Source organism: Pongo abelii, chromosome 4, assembly GCF_028885655.2.
Source record: "Pongo abelii isolate AG06213 chromosome 4, NHGRI_mPonAbe1-v2.0_pri, whole genome shotgun sequence".
Lineage (NCBI taxonomy): Eukaryota > Metazoa > Chordata > Mammalia > Primates > Hominidae > Pongo > Pongo abelii.
This window is the reverse complement of record NC_071989.2, coordinates 35,026,394-35,046,267: the sequence shown is the minus strand read 5'-3', so window position 1 is coordinate 35,046,267 and position 19,874 is coordinate 35,026,394. Positions and strand designations below refer to the sequence as shown.

The 19,874-nt window shown below is 38.9% G+C and overlaps 1 protein-coding gene across 12 annotated transcripts in view; it reads right to left on the bottom strand.

Moving 5' to 3' along the window:
* Positions 1–19,874, bottom strand: part of RAI14 (retinoic acid induced 14) — a 176,230-nt gene that overhangs the window by 11,305 nt on the left and 145,051 nt on the right. For 7 of the 12 annotated variants that reach the window (XM_002815478.5, XM_009240629.3, XM_009240628.4 and 4 more), the window contains 9 exons: positions 17,622–17,686; positions 13,534–13,591; positions 12,737–12,807; positions 10,245–10,351; positions 9,420–9,598; positions 9,163–9,191; positions 7,712–7,798; positions 6,607–6,693; positions 2,408–2,462 (listed from right to left, as the gene is read on the bottom strand). In XM_002815478.5, the coding sequence (XP_002815524.3) occupies positions 2,408–2,462; positions 6,607–6,693; positions 7,712–7,798; positions 9,163–9,191; positions 9,420–9,598; positions 10,245–10,351; positions 12,737–12,807; positions 13,534–13,591; positions 17,622–17,686 (738 nt within the window). The remainder of the gene's footprint in view (positions 1–2,407; positions 2,463–6,606; positions 6,694–7,711; positions 7,799–9,162; positions 9,192–9,419; positions 9,599–10,244; positions 10,352–12,736; positions 12,808–13,533; positions 13,592–17,621; positions 17,687–19,874) is intronic. The other 5 variants (XM_002815479.5, XM_063724081.1, XM_063724082.1 and 2 more) reach the window with 1 other exon arrangement.

Sequence of the window (19,874 nt, the reverse complement as noted above, 5' to 3'; positions counted from 1 at the left end):
AAACCGTAGCCTGCACAGCAACATCAGACCAGTCTTCCTAAAACATACTTTGATTGGGTCATTCCTTTGGGTCAAGTGCTTTAATTGTTTTCCCTCCAAAATTAATCTCCAAATTCCTTTATCTGGGTTCGGGCCTCTATGATTTGGCCCCAGTCTACTTCTTCAGGTTCATGACACTGCTACTTTTCTAGATTCCTATTTTCCTCAGATTCACGGTTCCCGTCACACCCTCTACGTTCTCAACACACGGCTGATTCTTTCATTCTTTATCCACAGGATTGCCCTGCAGAATCTCTCTGCCTAGAGAATTCTTAAGCATCATGTCAAACTTTGCCCAGTCCTTAAAGCATTCAATGACCACCCTAGCATGAAACTATCTTCTCTTCTCTGAATCCCACAGTAAACCCTGTTGGTAAACCACAACTTTCTGACATCCTACTGATTATCATGCTGAAATTGCAACTTAAGGAGTGCTATTCAAGGTGCTCACTGAGATAGCAAACTTCCTCCAGAATGCAATGCAATCTACTGCTTCCTTCATCTAGAAAGTCCTACAAAAGATATGTCAGCTGAACAAAACAATGTGCTTAGTGAAGTAACTGTGTGAATTTCTGGTCCAAACTTAATATTATTATTACGTTTTGAGATGGAGTCTTGCTCTGTCACCCAAGCTGGAGTGCAGTGGCACGATCTCGGCTCACTGCAACCTCTGCCTCCCAGATTCAAGCGATTCTCCTGCGTCAGCTTCCCAAGTAGCTGAGACTACAGGCATGCTCAATAGTTAACTATTACATAAAATCTCAATAATTTTATGTAATAGCTAATTTTTGTATTTTTAGTAGAGATGGGGTTTTGCCATGTTGGCCAGGCTGGTCTCGAACTCCCGACCTCAGGTGATCTGCCCACCTTGGCCTCCCAAAGTGCTGGGATTACAGGTGTGGGCCACCACGCCCAGCTCAAACTCCTTAATTATTATAAGCTAGTAAATATTTTACCCACACTTTGAAAAGCACTGATCTAAATTTTTAATGCTATGCTTTTTATTTTCTCACAGCCATTTAATGCAAAGATGAAAACTTTAATCTTAACTTGGAAGGATGCAAAATGACCTTTCTTCATAGAAATCCTTGCTTCTCATCATAAGTGTGATGCCTAAATCACAGCTTTCTGAGTTTCCTTGACATGAAGTCTGGTGAGTGTGGAATGAACTAGGGAATTGGGAGCATAAATGCAATTCTAAGAAATAAAAATTACTTCTAAGACAGAGTGAATGGTTTTTAAAGTACCCAATGTAACATTTGTTTAGTTATATTAACACTGATCTCTGCCAGGAATTAGAGAGTTTAATGTTTCTAGGGCTGGGTGTGGTGGCTCATGCCTATAATCCCAGCACTATCGGAGGCCAAGGTGGGAGGATCGCTTGAGCTCAGGAGTTTGAGACCAGCCTGGGCAATACAGTAAGACCCCATCTCTAAAATAAATCAATAAATACACAAATAAAAAATATTTCTAAGTTCTGCAAATTAAAGGCTCCAAACACCTGTGAAATACACAACAGATTAAGACACTGAATGCTGGAGCAAAAGTGGACCTTTGAAATTGTCTGTTCTACATTTTAAATGGATTCTGAAGATACTATATCACATTAAAGGGTAAATTCTTAGAAGGCACTCTTTTATAAGAGACACAACGAATTAAACCCTATGATCATAAAGACAATATGATTACATATGACTTCATGAACATTCTTGTCTTTGCGTGTGTCTACTTGAAATCCAAAGTAGAAAAGTTAGATGGGGACAGTCATGGAGGTGGCATGGTGGATTCTCCCTTCACGAAATAATGTGCTGCTCAGCAGCAAAGAGTGCGTTTAGCAGACAGCAGAAGCCTATGGACCTCATCTGAACATGATATTTTTAAATGGGTAAGATAAAATATATAGGCTACAGTAACTTAAGAGCTTATTTGGTAACAATAACAAGATCTGGCAGCAGGTATAATAACTGCCATAATTTTTAGTAGCAATATTGTAAATATTTCAAGATATCTGTAATAACAGTAAGGTGATAGGAATTCTCTTGGTGACAAAATCACTGGTCTGCTAATACCACTGAGGCTTATTGCCTGTACTCATAATTGAAGGAACTGCTAACATGTAGTTTGGGACACATGAAAATAAAGATGTATTTTTCAAAATTCAAATTCAGAGACTCTTTAAAATGCAGGTGAAGAAGGCACCCTGAAGTACAGAGCGCTTCAGCTTGTGCGTTACTGGCAGCTCTGTGTGGACATGCTGGCTCGTGACATTTTTACACAGTACCCCAGCTTGGCATTTGCTCTCTTTAAATGGACATGAAATAGTTTGGTTGAAGGAAAAAAAAAAAAAACAGATGCTTCCTTATCTTACCTGTAGTACTGTCACTTAGTCTGTCTTTGTTTTCTCGTATAGAACTGATCTCAGCCTATTGAAACACAAAAATGACTTAAAGAACATTTCTTAATGTAACATTACACAAAAGAATCAAGCAGACTTTCCTCCTTGAGCTTATGCAGAGCAGATCTGGTATTATCCTACTAGAAAAGCAGCTAGAAAATCTCGAAGAAAGAAGATATTTTAAGCTATAAATGAGTAAAAGTGACAATTATCTACTAAGTTTAATTTCTAAAACATTAGAAGTTCTAGAGGGCATATTCTCTAAATATTTTTCAGAAGTTTCATTTAGTGAGTACAATGCAAATATATTTAAGATCACAATAATTTTATGTAATTGCTAATTTACTGAGTTATGTACTAAAAACTGAGACGGCAAATACTGCTTTCATAATGAAGTCAAAGAGAAGTTCCATATGTCTGCATTATACATTGATTGAAATATTTTAAAGCAGATTTTTTAGCTTTATCATTTTATAAGTTATCTGCTATTAAAGTTATTATTAACTTTTCTAAGGGAAATGGTAATAAATATCATATGGTCTCAGATTGGCAATAGATTCCCTAAAGATTTTCTCTAATCCTTTGTCCCTGAATGTCTGTTAATATACTGTAAAAATTCTTGGAACTTCAAAGCCACAATCTCATTTCAAAACATTACAGTGACTTGCTAAAAATTACAATGTGGCATCCGAATGAGTCAGTCAATGATAAGAGAATTTTTCAGCAGAGATACCTTTGTAAAAGCCCAAATGCTAAATAATAAAGTAGCTTATTTTTAGGTAGGTGCTTATCTTTACAAAAAGCAGTCCTTTCACTTTTACAACAAATTTACTTGTTTTTATATTTTCCACTATATAACATATAATAAACTGCATCCAGCTAAGTTTACAATTTCAAGAGGTTTTGACAGATGTATACCTATGGAACCAACACCATAGTCAAGATAGAGAATCTGTTCATCATGCCTAAAAGTTTCTTCATGCCTCATTACAACCAGTCCTTGCCCACGTCATTCCTAGGCAACCACAACTCTTTTTTTACATTTCTTAGAATTCCTATAAATGGAATGTCATCCTGTATGAATTTTTTGGTGGCTGGCTTCTCTCAGCAGGATGACTTTTCAGATTCAACTATGATGTTACTTGCACTACAGTTCATTCCTCTTTATTGGCAGATAATATTTCATTATATGGGTATATCTCATTATCTTTATTCACTTGTTCATGGACATTTGGATTGCTTCCAATTTGGGGAGGTTGTGAATAAAGCTGCTACAAACATTTGCATACAAGATTGTGTCTAAACATATAATTTCATTTATTTTGGTAAACACCTATGAGTGGATGGCTGGATCATATATTAGGTTTATATTTAACTTTAATGAAACTTCCAGCTTTCCAAACTGGTAATAGTTATACCATTTTAGATTCCCACCAGCAGGAAACGGAGTTCTAGTTGTTCTGCCACATCCTCAATCCTCACTTGGTAGTTTCAGTCTTTTTAAACTTTAGCCATTTTAAATAGAGATCACTTTTTCTTTTTTCTTTTTCTTTTTTTTGAGACGGAGTCTCTGTCGCCCAGGCTGGAGTGCAGTGGCGCAATGTTGGTTCACTGCAACCTCCGCCTCCCGGGTTCAAGCGATTCTCCTGCCTCAGCCTTCCCGGTAGCTGGGAGTACAGGTGCCCGCCACCATACCCGATTAATTTTTTGCATTTTTAGTAGAGATGGGGTTTCACTGTGTTAGCCAGGATGGTCTCGATCTCCTGATCTCATGATCCATCCGCTTTGGCCTCCCGAAGTGCTGGGATTACAGGCGTGAGCTGTGAGCCACCGAGCCTGGCCTAGATATCACTTTTTTCTCCTCCCTAAGCTAACATAGGAATAAATGTCACTTTTTATCTTGTTTTTCTTTGTTTTTTCAGAAATGACAGTCTGTTATACTCTACCTCTGAAAAATCATAATTTGTGATATTATTCTTCAGACTGCATTGCTTCTTTGAGGCACAGTCATATCAGAAGATATTATCATACTAACTATAAGAGTATAGTTGCCTTGTCTTACATAGAAATTCATCTGAAGAGTTTATTAGTAAAGTCTAAAGTGAGGGAAATGATAGGTTGATAGAATCTGTTTCAGATTAATGTGTATCCAAGTTAAAAGAAAACATCTTTAGTAATTCTAAATAAGAGAAAGTAAGTAAATATAAAATATTGAAATTTCATGTTAACAATTATAAATTTTATTTCCCCCCTGAGTACAATTTCTCAGTATGTTAGATAAACAGATATTAAATGGAAATATTCTCCCACTTCCTTAAAATGTTTTCCAACCACAAATCTACAGAACCAGGTGGATAAAACCTAATGGATTTTCTAACATTTGTAAAATAAATACATATTACTTTTATAGTCAGGAAAAAAATTAACTATACAATTCTCAGTAAGACAACAGAGAATAACACAAGTTTCTGTCTCTTTGATTGGAATTAATATAAACTTAATTGGGTAAGAAGACTGGTTATCTAGTAAGTTCTTATCTTTGTCTCTTTTTAAAAAAACTTTAGCACTTTGTATTTGGAGCAATTTAAGACTTATAAAAAAGTTGCAAGATAGAAACCTTCACTTATTTCTCCTAATGTTTACAACAGATGTAGCCATTATACATTTGTCAATTGGTAAATTACTACTATCTAGATTACAACTTTATTCAAATTGTGCCAGTTTTTCAAATAATGGCCTTTTTCTGTCCCAGGATCCAATCTAGAATATTTCATTATAAATAGAGAAGTTCCTGAAATATAATTTTTGTCATTTCCTCAATATTCTGCATTCAGGAAAGAATGAGGAGAATAACAGGTAGAAGCTGGTACCTTCCACACCTTATTTTTGAAAAAGTTAATTTATTTTTTAGTTGACAAATAAAAGTTGTATGTATTTATCATGTACATCATGATGTCTGCAAATACGTACATAATGTGAAATGGCCATGGAGCTAATTAATCTCACACACTTATCATTTTTTTGTGATGAAAACACTTAAAATCTACTTTCTGAGTGATTTTCAGAATCCAATGCATTGTTATTAACTATAGTCACCATGTTATACCATGGATCTCTTGAACTTATTCCTTTTATCTGGATGAAATGTTGTATCCTCTAGCCAACATCTCCCCAATACCTCCCACCACTCCCCCAATTATCATTCTACTCTCTGCTTCTATGGGTTCAACTTTTTTAGATTGCATATAAGTAAACTTTGTCCCTGCTCCCCACCGCTAGACACTCGCTCTGTCGCCCACACTGGAGTGCAGTGGCCCGATCTTGGCTCACTGCAACCCCTGCCTCCTGGGTTCAAGTAATTCTCCTGCCTCAGCCTCCTGAGTAGCCGGGACTACAGGCGCCTGCCACCAGGCCCAACTAATTTTTGTATTTTTTTCTTTTCTTTTCTTTTTTTTTTTTTGAGACGGAGTCTCGCCCTGTTGCCAGGCTAGAATGCAGTGGCGCGATCTCGGCTCACTGCAATCTCTGCCTCTTGGGTTCAAGTGATTCTCCTGCCTCAGCCGCCTAAGTAGCTGGGATTAAAGGTGCGCACCATCATGCCCAGCTAATTTTTGTACTTTTAGTAGAGACGGGGTTTCACCATGTTGGCCAGGATGGTCTCGATCTCTTGACCTCATGATCCACCTGCCTCAGCCTCCCAAAGTGCTGGGATTACAGGCGTGAGCCACCAACCCTGGCCTAGTTTTTGTATTTTTAGTAGAGATAGGGTTTTGCCTTGTTGGCCAAGCTGGTCTTGAACTCCTGACCTCAGGTGATCTGCCCACCTTGGCCTCCCAAAGTGCTGGGATTACAGGTGTGAGCCACTGCACCCAGCCCTCTTGTCTCTTTTTTTTTTTTAAATGAAGAAAATCAATTATTGGTTTGTGAATTTAATTTATTCACTCAATTATTTTTTAAAACTTTTAAATTATTATGGATACAAACTAGCTGTACACATTCTTGCTTTATGGGGTCCATGCCAGAAAAAATAATCAAGGGGTACTTCATGGTGAAAAGGTTGTGAACCAATGATTCTGAAGTATATTCTGTTTTTCCCAGTGTTATATAACTTAAAGCAAGTCTATCATGTACCTTAAAATACAGTAACAAAACTGAATACAGAAAGGAAATACCTTGAAGGGTGGTTCAGCAAAAAATACTGATTCCTTTCCTGATAGTGGTGTCGAAGTTATTGATCTTGGGGAGGAGATATCACTCAACTAAAAAAGAAACAAAATGAAAATCATCAATAAAGAATATATCTTCAAACTCCTCTTCTCCAGTGCCGAAGAATCAACCTGTTTAGGGTGCAGCACACCAGCATGGCACATGTATACATATGTAACTAACCTGCACATTGTACACATGTACCCTAAAACTTAAAGTATAATAATAATAAAATAAAATAAAATAAAGAAATCTAACAGTAAGTATCCTTGGCATCAATTAATTCAAGGTAGAATATTTCAATGCAATTCAGCTACTTCAAATACTTTCTGAAAGTTTACAGAATATAACTTTGCTCCTATATTAGAATCACTTTGTAAAAAATCTATAAAACTTCTATTGCAGGTTAAGAATATTAATAAGTATGCTAACATACATTTAAAAAATACTTATGAGATGAGCTATTCCTCTCTATTTAAATATGGATTATTCTCTTCATGGCCTATGAATTTTTAAATAACAAATCTCCATGTGTTTTTACCTGCCATTACGTAGATTACTGAGCTTCCTCCTCTATGCAATAGTCACTATAAAGCTCAGAAATGAAAACTACTTTTAATATTAGCCAACCTTAAAAGCAATTAGAAAGGCAAATATATTTTAGCAATGTTTTAAGAAACCAACTGAAATTCATTTTCAACTAATTGCCTCACTGGCTACTCATTCTGCCACTCCTTACTAGATCTTTTAACTTAAGGAACTAAAAATCAATTGAACTTATCTTAAGGGAAAGTTTCTGTGATAAGATTTTGAGAAATTTCCTTGAGACTTTTCAAAAAGAGGCTATTCGATTCTACTGTTTTTTTAAAAATAGATCAGAATCAACATTATTTCCATACTAATCATCAAAATCCTTCTTGCCACAATTTGTAATTTAAAACTGCTAAGGAAAATTTTAAATATGCACTTAAAGGTCAGTTCTAAAACATTCCTTTTTGGCCTAAACAAAATGACAAATTTATGGCTTTCTTGTGGTGCATTTATTGACTGTTGGTTTGCTTTTGTTTTTACCTGGGTAGGACTGATAGGAGGTGGTGGAGCTTTGCGTTTTTTTGGAGTTCCACTTCTTTCTGAGCTTATTTTAGAGACTTGGTCATGCTGAAAGTTATCACAGTCCAAAGAATGGAGGTGGGTTAGTTTGGTTAGTAAAGTCTGGGCAAGTAGCTTTATCAAACACATGAGAAAAACCTCAAAAGTTCATGCATTTCTTACTTTATCAAAATCTGAAATCTGCTACCAACATAAAAATAAATAATATGCATGCGCAAGTATTCTCCTAGCAGCCCATGCTTTAATAGCAAGAAAATAAAAACACATGAGACAAAACCAGATTAGGTTGGTGTGGAGAACTGGGAAAGTAGAGGTTGAGGTCTACTACAACTTAGAATCCAGAATATAATCATAGTCAGCTTTCTGTATTAATGAAAAGCAATGGTATTTCCCACACATCTGCATTACTTCCATTCCTTTTTTTAAAGACTATAAATATGAGGGAAAGGGATAACTTCATTTTCGAAGGTTACTGATAAGTAATACAGTTAGCACATAAATTCAGTATTGAGTATTTGCTGTTTATGATTTCTTCAAGAACGCAGATGTGTAACTAAATAAACAACCAAATATATACTGTTTGTCAAAAAAACAGATAGTGACAATATATTTTTAGAAAAAACTACACAATAACAGAGCAAACTCAATTTCTACTTTGTGTAACACTATATGACATTCTAGAAAAACCCTAATTAAAAGAAAAGGCTAAATTCTCTTATTTTCATTAAATAACTAACATTTTCTGGCTGTAGCTCTGTAGCTCATGTGATATTACAAGCATTTAAAACAGTGTTATTCAGTCAGAGTTTAAGCCACATCAAACATTTTCACACCAATAGAAGTATGAGTTAGTACATTTGAGAAAAAGATGAACATATAAGTAGCAAGTTTAAAGTTACATGCTTTTGAAATAAAGCAAATTATTAAGGAAACCTTTACCACCTTTTTTTTTTTTGAGATGGAGTTTCACTCTTGTTGCCCAGGATAGAGTGCAATCGTGCAATCTCAGCTCACCGCAACCTCCGCCTCCCGGGTTCAAGTGATTCTCCTGCCTCAGCCTCCCAAGCAGCTGGGATTACAGGCATGCACCACCATGCCTGGCTAATTTTGTATTTTTAGTAGAGGTGGGGTTTCTCCATGTTGGTCAGGGTGGTCTCGAACTCCTGACCTCAGGTGATCCACCAGTCTCGGCCTCCCAAAGTGCTGGGATTACAGGCGTGAGCCACCGGCCCGGCCCGGCAACCTTTAACACCTTGTAACAATGACTCATTTATTCAAAGATATTTCAGTCCCTAAGTATTTTCAATATAGTTTTTATTACTTTACTAGTGGACCAGAGTGGTTAAATCTGAACATTTTTAAATTCCCACAAGCATAAATAAAACATAAAAGCCTCCCCCAAAGATAAATACCTGCTTTGGTTTTGTTGGGGTCTTTAAATCTATAGAGGAAAAAGTGAAAAAAAGAACTATAAGAAGCATAATGATTCATATTCACTTTGGGTGGGGGGATACACACACCATATACAATATTTTTTAACACTCCATTTTTCTTCAAGAATATGTTTAAAAGAAAAATAAAATATATCATATTGCACACATTCCTTTATCCTTTGGGGAAAATGGAGTGGATAAACTTAAAACAACATTGGCTATTTTCTTTTACATACCAGCATCCTGAGAGATTTTTGATAATAGAAGGCTTTGAATTCCTGCATTTTCTGAGAGTTTGGAATAATGTAAGGCATTGTGTCCAAGAGAATCTACAAGGTTTAGGTCTGCACCCTTTTTAATTAAGGCTTCCACGACGTTAGAGCTGCCAATCTCGCAGGCCAGCATGAGAGCAGTTCTAAAGGAAAAAAGAGACACAAAATTAGTACTAAGAGAATGTAAAAAGTCTTTCTTGGGAAATCAGTTGTCTTAAAAAAAGAGAAAAGAAGATTAAGTGCAGTTAAACCTTTATTACATTTAATCTTTGGGGAATTCAAAGTGGAATGCAATCAAGATGAAATTAGGTGTTTTTTTTTTTTTAAACTTCAGATTAAATCAAAACATTAAACCACATTTAGTCAAACAACATAATCTTCTATACTATTTGGCACAATATGATGGGATTTAATATGACTGGCATGAATCTTATCCTTGTTTTACCTCAAGCATTTTAAATAACATATATATTTCTAAGACCATTTCTCCAAAACAACCAATAGGTTTATTTTATTTTGCATAGAAAGTCACAGGAAATTGTTTATTCACATTAGCATTTAATAGTCTCCTCACAGACTTAGCCAGCAATGATGTCCACAGATGTCTGGGGAAAACTGCTTTAAAGTCAACATAGATTCTTGATTATCAGAAACAGTAGAACTTTAAAAAGGTAAGAAGTTAAAAATCTCTTATAACAAATGATCCAAAATATAGCTGTGATATTTTGAAATAGTCTCAGAATGTGGATATCACTGAAGTCGCATGATTTCTGCCTAATTCTGGAGTACCTTCCACTTTTGTTCCTGGAATTGACATCTGCTCCATGATCCAGGAGAAAGTGACAGATCTCACTGTGACCATTTTGTACAGCAAGAAGCAGCGGTATATTCCCATCCTAGGAGACAAATTCAGATTTAGATTTTACCTCAGGCACAAAATGCCAGAATTGCAAAAGTCAGTCCCTGTTTTTTGCATATTTTTCTCCTGACTTGGACTGCTGATCTAATATCTGGTTCATCCTGATATTCTGTACCCTTATAGAGTCACAATTGTATGTTGGCACAACTCTTGTTATGGAATTTTACTGAATGCTAGCTTTCACATAGGAGCTCCAGCTTCTTGCAGCTGCTTGTGCCCTTGGCTATCACTGTTTGGGTGATTGTGAGAGAGGGCAGAACACAAAGTGTGTAAAGGATCAAGGCAAGTGTACTGGGTATACTGACGGATGGTGCTGGAGAAAGGAAGGGCATGTCTCCACACGACACCAGAAGATCCCACTGCCCTGTAGGCAGCTTATTCCCAGTGCACTAATCATTATATATCCTGCCATTCCACTTTTACCAGAAAGTGTACCCTTCAGTAATCTTGCTATGTATCAAAATATAACATAAATTAAGAGCCTATGTCTGTTACTAACACATGACTAGATAAAGAAATGGATAGAAAGAATAATTATGTCATGACAATTGCAACCCCTTTGGGAAAAAGGAAATCTAGGTCTCCAACTCATATACAAACTATGTCAGGTGGATTAAGCATTTAAACATTACAATATAAAACAAATGATGAAAAATACTAGAAGAATATACATAAGTATTTTTTATAATCTTAGGTCTGACACAAACCATAAAGAGAAGTTGTTATTTTGTTTTTTTTCTGGAATATACCCTATAAATCCATCGACAGTGAGTTTTAAGGTAGAAGCATTCAATAGGCAAAGGGAAAAGATGTTACAATATATCCAACTATTTAAAAATACAAGTGCTGCTTAAAGATTGAGTATTGTTATAAAGAATTTCAGATAGATTTCTGGGCACTGTCTCTGTGAAGTTATACTACTTTCTGCTTAGGAAGTACTGAACTTCAAGGAATATGAATTTATTTACAGATTCTATCTAGTCACTTCACAGTATCTCCATCAAATATAAGTGTATGCATGTCAGTTCTCATGCTGCAACATGAAATATAACCCCATGACATAACCATGTGATAGGTATATAAATTTATTCTCAAAGTAGCCTGGTGAAGTTAAAATAGCCTAGTAGTGGTCTTCAAAGTTGGGAGATTCTACGTAGAAGGTATCCAAGGTGATAGATGGGGTGCAGAAAGTAGTAAAATTTCTATTTAGACTTATTTTTAAAAATCAAAAAATTAAGCTTTATTTGTAATTACATTGAAGTAGAAAACATGTATAGCCATAGAAATAAATATACCTATATAGGAAATATATGCTGCAAAATGTTTTACTAATGTTTTAGAAGCTAATTAACCTTCTTCCCAGTTTAGAAAAAAAAAAAAAAAAAAAAAAGGTGCAGCTCTCTGCCAGAGCTCATTTAATTTTATATAAACAAACTCTTTGAGGCTGAAGCAAATCTGACTGATTTTCAATGTGAAAATAAAATATAAAAACTGTTCTTGGAGTTATTTCTAAACAGAACTAACATCAGAATCATCTCAATCATCAGAATCATCTGTCTCAGAAAAATCGGATTCATCAAATGAATCTTCAGCCAAGAACTCTTTGAGAATGATATTAACATCACACATAGGAATGCTACGTTTTCTAGGATTTGACATTTTCAGCAGTCGAGAATTACTACATTTTGTAAATGGAAATACCATTACAAAAACAGAATGCTATAAATAGAATGATGTCTTTTGTTTCCAAAGTCAATATACTAGAGTGATGCGAAAATAATAATAATAAAAATGAGATATTTTGTAGCAAAGTTGTCTTGAGGTAAATGCTGTATCCCCAAACGCCACTGGTGAGTATTCTTGGAGCAAATGGGAAAAGGGTTAAGAATAATACATAAATCCATTTTGCAGAAGAGAATCTAGGTTGAAAAGCAATAGAATTCACCCAATACTTAGTTGCCTAAAACAGGAGTAACCAACCCTGGGGCTGCAGATCAGTACCAGTCTGTGGCCTGTTAGGATCCGGCTGCACAGCGGGGAGTAAGTGTCAGGCAAGTGAGCATTACTGCCTATAAGATCAGCGGCAGTACTGGATTCTCATAGGAGCACAAACCCTATTGTGAACTGAGCACGCGAGGGATCTAGGTTGTGCACTCCAATGCCTGATGACCTGAGCTGCAGCAGTTTCATCCTGAAACCATCCCCACCCCCATCCATGGAAAAATTATCTTCCCCAAAATCAGCCCCTGATGCCAAAAAGGTTGGGGACTGCTAGTCTAAAGTCTCAGTGACTCCAGAAGTATCCCACTGAGCTCTAGAAACCAGTGTCTACCTCTACCTCTAGTGACCACCTGGTACTTACCAAATCTTTGAGGTTTATGGGGCTCTTGTGTTCGCAGAGAATCTGCACAGCTTGAAGGCAGCCCTGAGCCGCTGGGGGAAGGAAAATATAAACACCACAGCCAATCACACAGTTATTCACAACCAGGGGTATCAGATACTTCAGGAAGGAAATGTTCCTGTTCTACCCACTCTACATATATTCACTCTAGTTGCATTGAAGAGAAATGGTATTAGGAAGGTTAAGAGTTAGGTGTTTAAAATTACTGCTTAATTTCAGAGTTATGCAGGCCTAAAGCCAATGACTGCCAGTTGCCTTTAGGCAAATATTTGGCTCAGGTTTTCACAGGACTTAGCTTTTCCACAACTAGCAATAAAACACATGTGTAAATCTAATCACTCATAGTTCAGTGTCAACGTTTGTCACTTGAAGTTGTGTAATAGTACTATACAAAATGTTAGTAAATAAAACTGACTGATGTTCATAATAATCCTCAAATCAAAAAGTCTGTATCACACATTACCTGAAATCTACAAATGCTTAGAATATCTCTTAGTTTAAAAAGAAACCTTAAATTAGTTAAAATATATTAATCATAATAATTTTCAGTGGTTAGGTGGCAAAGCAATTGATGAATTCTAAGCATATGCCTCAGTAAAACTGTGTATGTTTTACAAACAGAGTAAAATGGGAATGTCTAGAAATGATGACAGAAAAGAGCACCAGGAATAGTATGGAAGGTTAATGGCCTGAATAAGGAAAAAGAAAAGTTGGTGTTTCTAATGGCAGAAGAAGACAAATAGGAGAATGAAAGTTACCTGCATAATGTAAAGCTGTTTTCCCAGAGCTGTCAACGCTTTCGGCTGGGCATTTAGACTATAAGACAAAAATAAATAAATCCATACAATAAAATACCCTGCAGCAATTCTATTCAGTTCAGACTTTTCCTGCAAGGTATGATGTGACTTATTAGGAAGACTATTAACATAAATAAGCCCCAACTGCTGTGTTCCAGGGGCTTACAGTCTCCTATGGGGAAGGAGGCTCATGTCTTTGGGATGGGCAAACTCTCCCCTTTCCTGCTTCACCTATCTGTTCCTCTCCTTCCCTCATCACTCCAGCACCCCACCAGCTAATAGACATGCTCTAGGCTCTCTCATCTTGATCCTATCTTTTCCCCCATCTCCTGCCCTTTCTGTCCCCCTTCACGAAACCAGCTTTCTCTTAAGGATTACCCACATGCAGTCCACGCACCCTCACCTCCATTCACTCCTGAAACCACTGCAGTTGGGTGTCCCCTCTTGAGCCAAGGAGATGGCCTTGGTCAAGATCACCAACAACCTTCATGTTTCCAATGATGATAAACATTTCTGTTCTCCTCTCTCCAACCTCTCAGCTCCTAGAGCCCTGCTTGGCTCATCTTATTCTGCTTTTCCTCTTGCGGCTCCTCCTCTAGCCAAACAGAAAACCTCAGGGCTCCTCAGTGTTCTTCCTCTAAGCTCTTTTCCCTGGTAAGCTCCTCCACACCCACAACCTGAAATATCATCTAGAAGAATGGATGCTAGTCACTCCCAAATGTGGAGATCCTAACAGTAACAACAGTTAAGTGCTATGTAAGTATTAGCTCTCACGTGCCAGGCACTGTTCAAAGAACTGCTTTACGTCCCCTAACAACACGAGGTAGATACTATCATTACTTCCACTTTCAGATGAAGAAACGGAGGTACAAAAAAGTTGATAATTTGCTCAAGTCACAGTAAATGGCAGATCCAAGATTCAAACCCAGACAGGCTGGGATAGGGCCTGTATTCTTACTCATACACAAAAGTTGTCATCTTCAAGCACTAGGCTCGATAACCCACTGCCTACTTCACATCTCTGCTCTGATGTCTTATTATCATCTCAAAGGCCCAGCCAAAATCTCTAGCTTCCCCTCCCCCATGCCCCACCTGCTACTCCCTGACTACCTTCTCCATCAACAGCATCATCATCAGTCTAGACATTGAGCCAGAAACCAGCGATTCAGCTTTGATTCCTCCTCATCCTCCTCCCCCTCCCCACTCCCCTCTTCCTCATTCTATATGTAGTGGACCACCATGTCCTGTCAATTTTTTTCCCCAAAACTCACCTCCAATCTACCCTCTTCCCTTTCTTGTTCCCGACATCCTTTTCTAGGATAGCGTCTTCTCACCTGAACAGCTAAGGTAGCCTCCTGGCAGGTCTCCCCAGTTCTGCATTTTTCCCCTTTTCATCAATTCTCTAAAGAAATAGAATTCTCTTTTAAAACTGTGACTCTCACTGTCTACTTAAAAGCCCCTCACAGTTCCATGCTGTACTTAGGATGAACTGCAGTCAAGCCCATCATGACATACAAAAGGCCCTACATCCTGTGCTGCTTTCCTCCTTACTTGCTCTGCCCCAGGCCCACACATTGGCATTCTTCCCTCCCTGGCCAGCACCTTTCTGACCTCAGGTCCTTTGCACACATTGTTCCATTTGCTTAGAATGCTTTCCTTGTGGCTCTTTGCATCCTTGGGAGGTCTCAGCTTAAATATCACCTCCTTCATGAGGCCTTCCATGAACCTCCACCTCTGATTCCTCTCTTACAGTAACCCATTAGCTTCCTTTTTACTGCTGTGCAATCTGTAATGTTTATTTGTGGATTGTTTACCAGACTGGGAGCTCCACTGGGATAGGGGCTGCTGTTTGTCACTGCTTGACACGATGCACAGTGCCCAAGAAACACAGTATGAGAAAGGGCGGGAGGAATAGCTGAGGGTTCGGGAAGGGAGAGAGCTCATTTGTTTTTTGTTGTTTTTTGTTTGTTTGTTTTTGAGATGGAGTCTCGCCCTGTCACCCAGGCTGAAGTGTAGTGGCGAAATCTTGGCTCGCTGCAACCTCCGCCTCCCAGGTTCAAGTGATTCTCCTGCCTCAGCCTCTCAAGTAGCTGGGATTACAGGCATGCACCACCATGCCCGGCTAATTTTTGTATTTTTTTTTAGAAGAGATGGGGTTTCACCATGTTGGCCAGGCTGGTCACGAACTCTTGGCCTCAGGTGATCCACCCGCCTCAGCCTCCCAAAGTGCTAGGATTACAGGCATGAGCCACTGTGCCCAGCCTGAGAGAGCTTATTTGAATTTGAAGAATCTCAAAAGGCTCTATTTGTGCTCATTGCCATGAGAAGGACGAACTTTACCTTGGTAGCCACTGGAGAGGGGGAATGGCTCCAGCAGACGGGCAATAAGAGCAAAAGCCTGGAGAGCCCAGGGAGATCCATAAATGCAGAGGGTATAGGAGTGGGGGGCAGCAGGAGAAAACGGGGATCACAGCACAGAGAGCCTGGGCTGCTGAGACAAGAGGTGAAGAACTGGCTAGAGAGCAAAGAGGAATAGGACCTGGGAAAACAGCCCAACAGGAGGACACGGCTGAGGTTTTAACCACCATCCAGGAAGAAGAACAATCTGGATGGTTTGGCAGTGAGAGGAGGTAATAACACACTACCACGCTAATGAAATGTCTGCCCTTCCGTGGTAAGAAGAATGGAGATTAAGTTACGACTTACCATGCTTTGGCCTAATTTTAAAACAGCACAAGGAACTGTTTAAAGGCTTCAAAGATTCCAAAGAAAAACCAATCCATTTGCATAACCAGATATAAGATTACATTAGAGACTAGAATATCTGGTTCTTGCCCACGAGAACATCCAGCTTGTCAGGTTAATTCTTCCTTAAAATCAGAGTCAGATGCAAAGTCTGGACAGCCAAGCCAGAATGGGAATGGAGACTTCAAACATAAATCAATTACTTAAAAATTGAGGTAGGGCCAAAGATATGGAGGCAGAGCACTTGAGCAATGATTTTCACTTATCCAGAGTGTCTGGTCCCAGAAAGAGGCAGGTAAGAAAAGTTCTATTTTAGTTGTCTTCAAAGGGAAGCCTCATAATACAATATCACAGACATTAATCTATTTTTCTTGAATTTAGCTTCAAAGACCTGTGAAGGTTAAGCATTCTTGGAACTGGCAATAGCTTGCATCATGTAACGCAAGACAAGAAGCTGTGTGATCAACAGCGCAGGACAAGTTGAAGAATGTGACCACATTTCTGCATTAGAATTTCAAAGCCAAATTAAAGCAAGATGCTGGGTCCCAAATAGTGCTTGTGAAGGCCAAGACAACAGTTCAACAGAACACACAGTACAAGCAAACACGTATTTGATTGCTCTATGCTGTTCCTGAAAACAGCCAGTTTGCATTTTGACTGGCAACAACTGGATGTTACCATATGGATGGCTATTGGGAGTTCATTAAATATTCATCTTTAAAGATTTATGGAAGTTGTCACTTTAAGGGATCGTTACAAACTTCCTGGCAAGATTATTGAACCAGGGAGTTGGCTGAAAATTATAAAGAAGAATAAAACCAAGGACTTAAACAAAACCCAAGAACTGAAGCTCATCAAGTTACATATAAGGAAATAATGGCTGAAATTTTGCTTCTCAAAGAAGAGCTGCATTCTACTGATGATTTCACAATACTAGGATACTGGAGATCCTGTGTGGTAAGGATCTCCAACAGCTTAGAAACCGATGTTTTAAAAACTTACACTATTTAGAGGGTGTAAGTCCTTCAGCAAAGAAAAGAAGGAACCAAATAAAGGGGAGAAAAAGGCTAGATTCCAAAAAAGACACTCCAATTTTGATTAGATCCTCTTCTCTGCCAGTGGAGTTGCTATGGAGACAATCTTCTCCTTGGCTATCATTTCAATTGAAGCTTCTTAGGAAACACAGGTTTGGGGACAGTATTTAAAGGAGTGTGTATGGAGGGTGTGTTTGTTCTTTCACAAATATGATTACTTTCAAATTGTAAAACCGACACATTTACAATTCTAAGTTGTCACCACCTTACCTGAAGGAGCTTCCTGATGCATTCATGGTGGCTGTTCTTGGCTGCGAGATGTAAGGCGCTGTGTCCTAAATGGATTTTTTCAAATAATAATTTTTTTAAAAAAGGCCACACTTTAAAAAAAATCTCTTTCTTATCTATGAGAAGACAGCTATAAGGAAATAGGTTGTTTTCCAAAAAAGACGGAACTGTGTTTTTTTGTTTGTTTTTTTGTTTTTTGCGACAGGGTCTCACTCTGTCACCCAGGCTGGAGTGCAGTGACATGATCATGGCTCTCTGCAGCCTCAACCTCCTGGGCTAAAGTGATCCTCCCACCTCAGCCTCCCAAGTTGCTGGGACTATAGCCTCCCAAGTAGCATGACACCACACCTGGGTAATTTTTGTATTTTTTGTAGAGATGAGATTTCATCACGTTGCGCAGGCTGATCTCGAACTCCTGAGCTCAAGCAGTCCTTCTGCCTTGACCTCCCAAAGTGCTGGGATTACAGGCATGAGCTACTGTGCCTGGGCTGGAACTGTTATTCTTGAGAGTGGAGAGAATCAAGCATACCCCATTCCCCATCCCACCTACTGGATGACATTCACAGGCTCCAACTGCTGTTGTCTTGGGGTGAAAAGCAGCTCCAGGCTAGACGCTTGCGGTGGACTCATGATAATGCAGCTCAGCAGCTCTGCTTTCAGCTGTCAATATGTTTGCCAAACATCCTGTGTCCACAAGAGCCATGCCAGACTACACCCACCACAGGCTGAGGAATCCAGTGAAGGCAACCCACAAGCCAGCAGAATACATCAAAGATCCACACACTTCAGCCCCTACTCTTGACATCTCATTTTCCTCTCCTCTCAATGTACTCCAGCCCTGAATGGAAATTACCTGGAGTTTTCTGATTTTCAAAGTTCTTATATAGAAGAATGGAGAGAGTTGTAAAATTCTCAATGAGGCCTTTCCTGACTTTCTCGTTTCAAATTCCAATTTCTCCCTAACTTTTTTACCCCCACTCCCTGCTTTATTTCTTTATCCTTCATAGCACTTAGCAGTTTCTGTCACTCCCTTTTACCTCTTTCTCTATACAGACACACACTTATATAGTTAATTGTTTTTCCCCCTATGAGAATATAAGCTTGGTGAGGACAGACACCCCTGTTGATTCCCTGCTGTATCTCTAGTATTTGACAACACTGCTGCTGCACAGTAGGCTCTCAATACATTTCTGTCCATCTGAATTAGAGGGTATGCTAATTTCAAATGTCTGGATTGGGGGACCTGGGGAGAGGGTCAGAGGAGAGGACCTGACCACTACCAGACACCCCACCACACCTAGTAAATCTTAATCCTGGATTTCCCAAGCTATTTAACCTAATATAACACCTGTAGATAACTCCCATACTTTAGGACATGTTTAAAGCACTTTCTCAACCTTAGCACCACTGACCTTATAAGCTGGATAATTGCTATGGGTGGTTGTCCTATGCAGTACAGGACGTTAGGCAGCATCGCTGGCCTCTATCCACTAGAGGTCCAAATGTGACAATCAAACATGCCTCTAAACATTGCCAAATGTCCCCTGGGGGGCAATATCAAGCCCAGTTCATCAGAACCACTGACTTCAAGGAACAATTTCTTTTCTTTTTTTTTCTGAAGCCCAGGCTGGAGTGGAGTAGCACAAGCACGGCTCACTGTAGCCAAGATCTCCTGATGTCAAGTGATCCTCCCACCTCAGACTCCCTAGTAGCTGGGACCACAGGTGTATGCCACCACACTTGGCTAAATTTTGGTAGAGCTGGGGTTCTCGCTATGTTGCCCAGGCTAGTCTCAAACTGCTGTCCTCAAGCAATCCTCCTGCCTCAGCCTTACAAAGTGCAGGGATTACAGGCGTGAGCCACCATTCCTGGCCAACAACTTCTTTATATGATGGTGGCCCACGCCCCAAATACCTTTTTTTTTTTTTTTTTTTTGAGAAAGTCTCACTCTGTCACTCGGGCTGGAGTGCAATGGCCTGATCTTGGCTCACTGCAACCGCTGCCTCCCGGGTTCAAGCAATTCTCCTGCCTCAGCCTCCCAAGTAGCTGGGATTACAGGTGCGTGCTACCATGCCCAGCTAATTTTTATATTTTTAGTAGAGATGGGGTTTCAGCATGTTGGCCAGGCTGGTCTCGAACTCCTGATCTCAGGTGATCCGCCCACCTTGGCCTCCCAAAGTGTTGGGTTACAGGTGTGAGCCACCGTGCCTGGCCCCATTTTTCTTTCTAAATCAG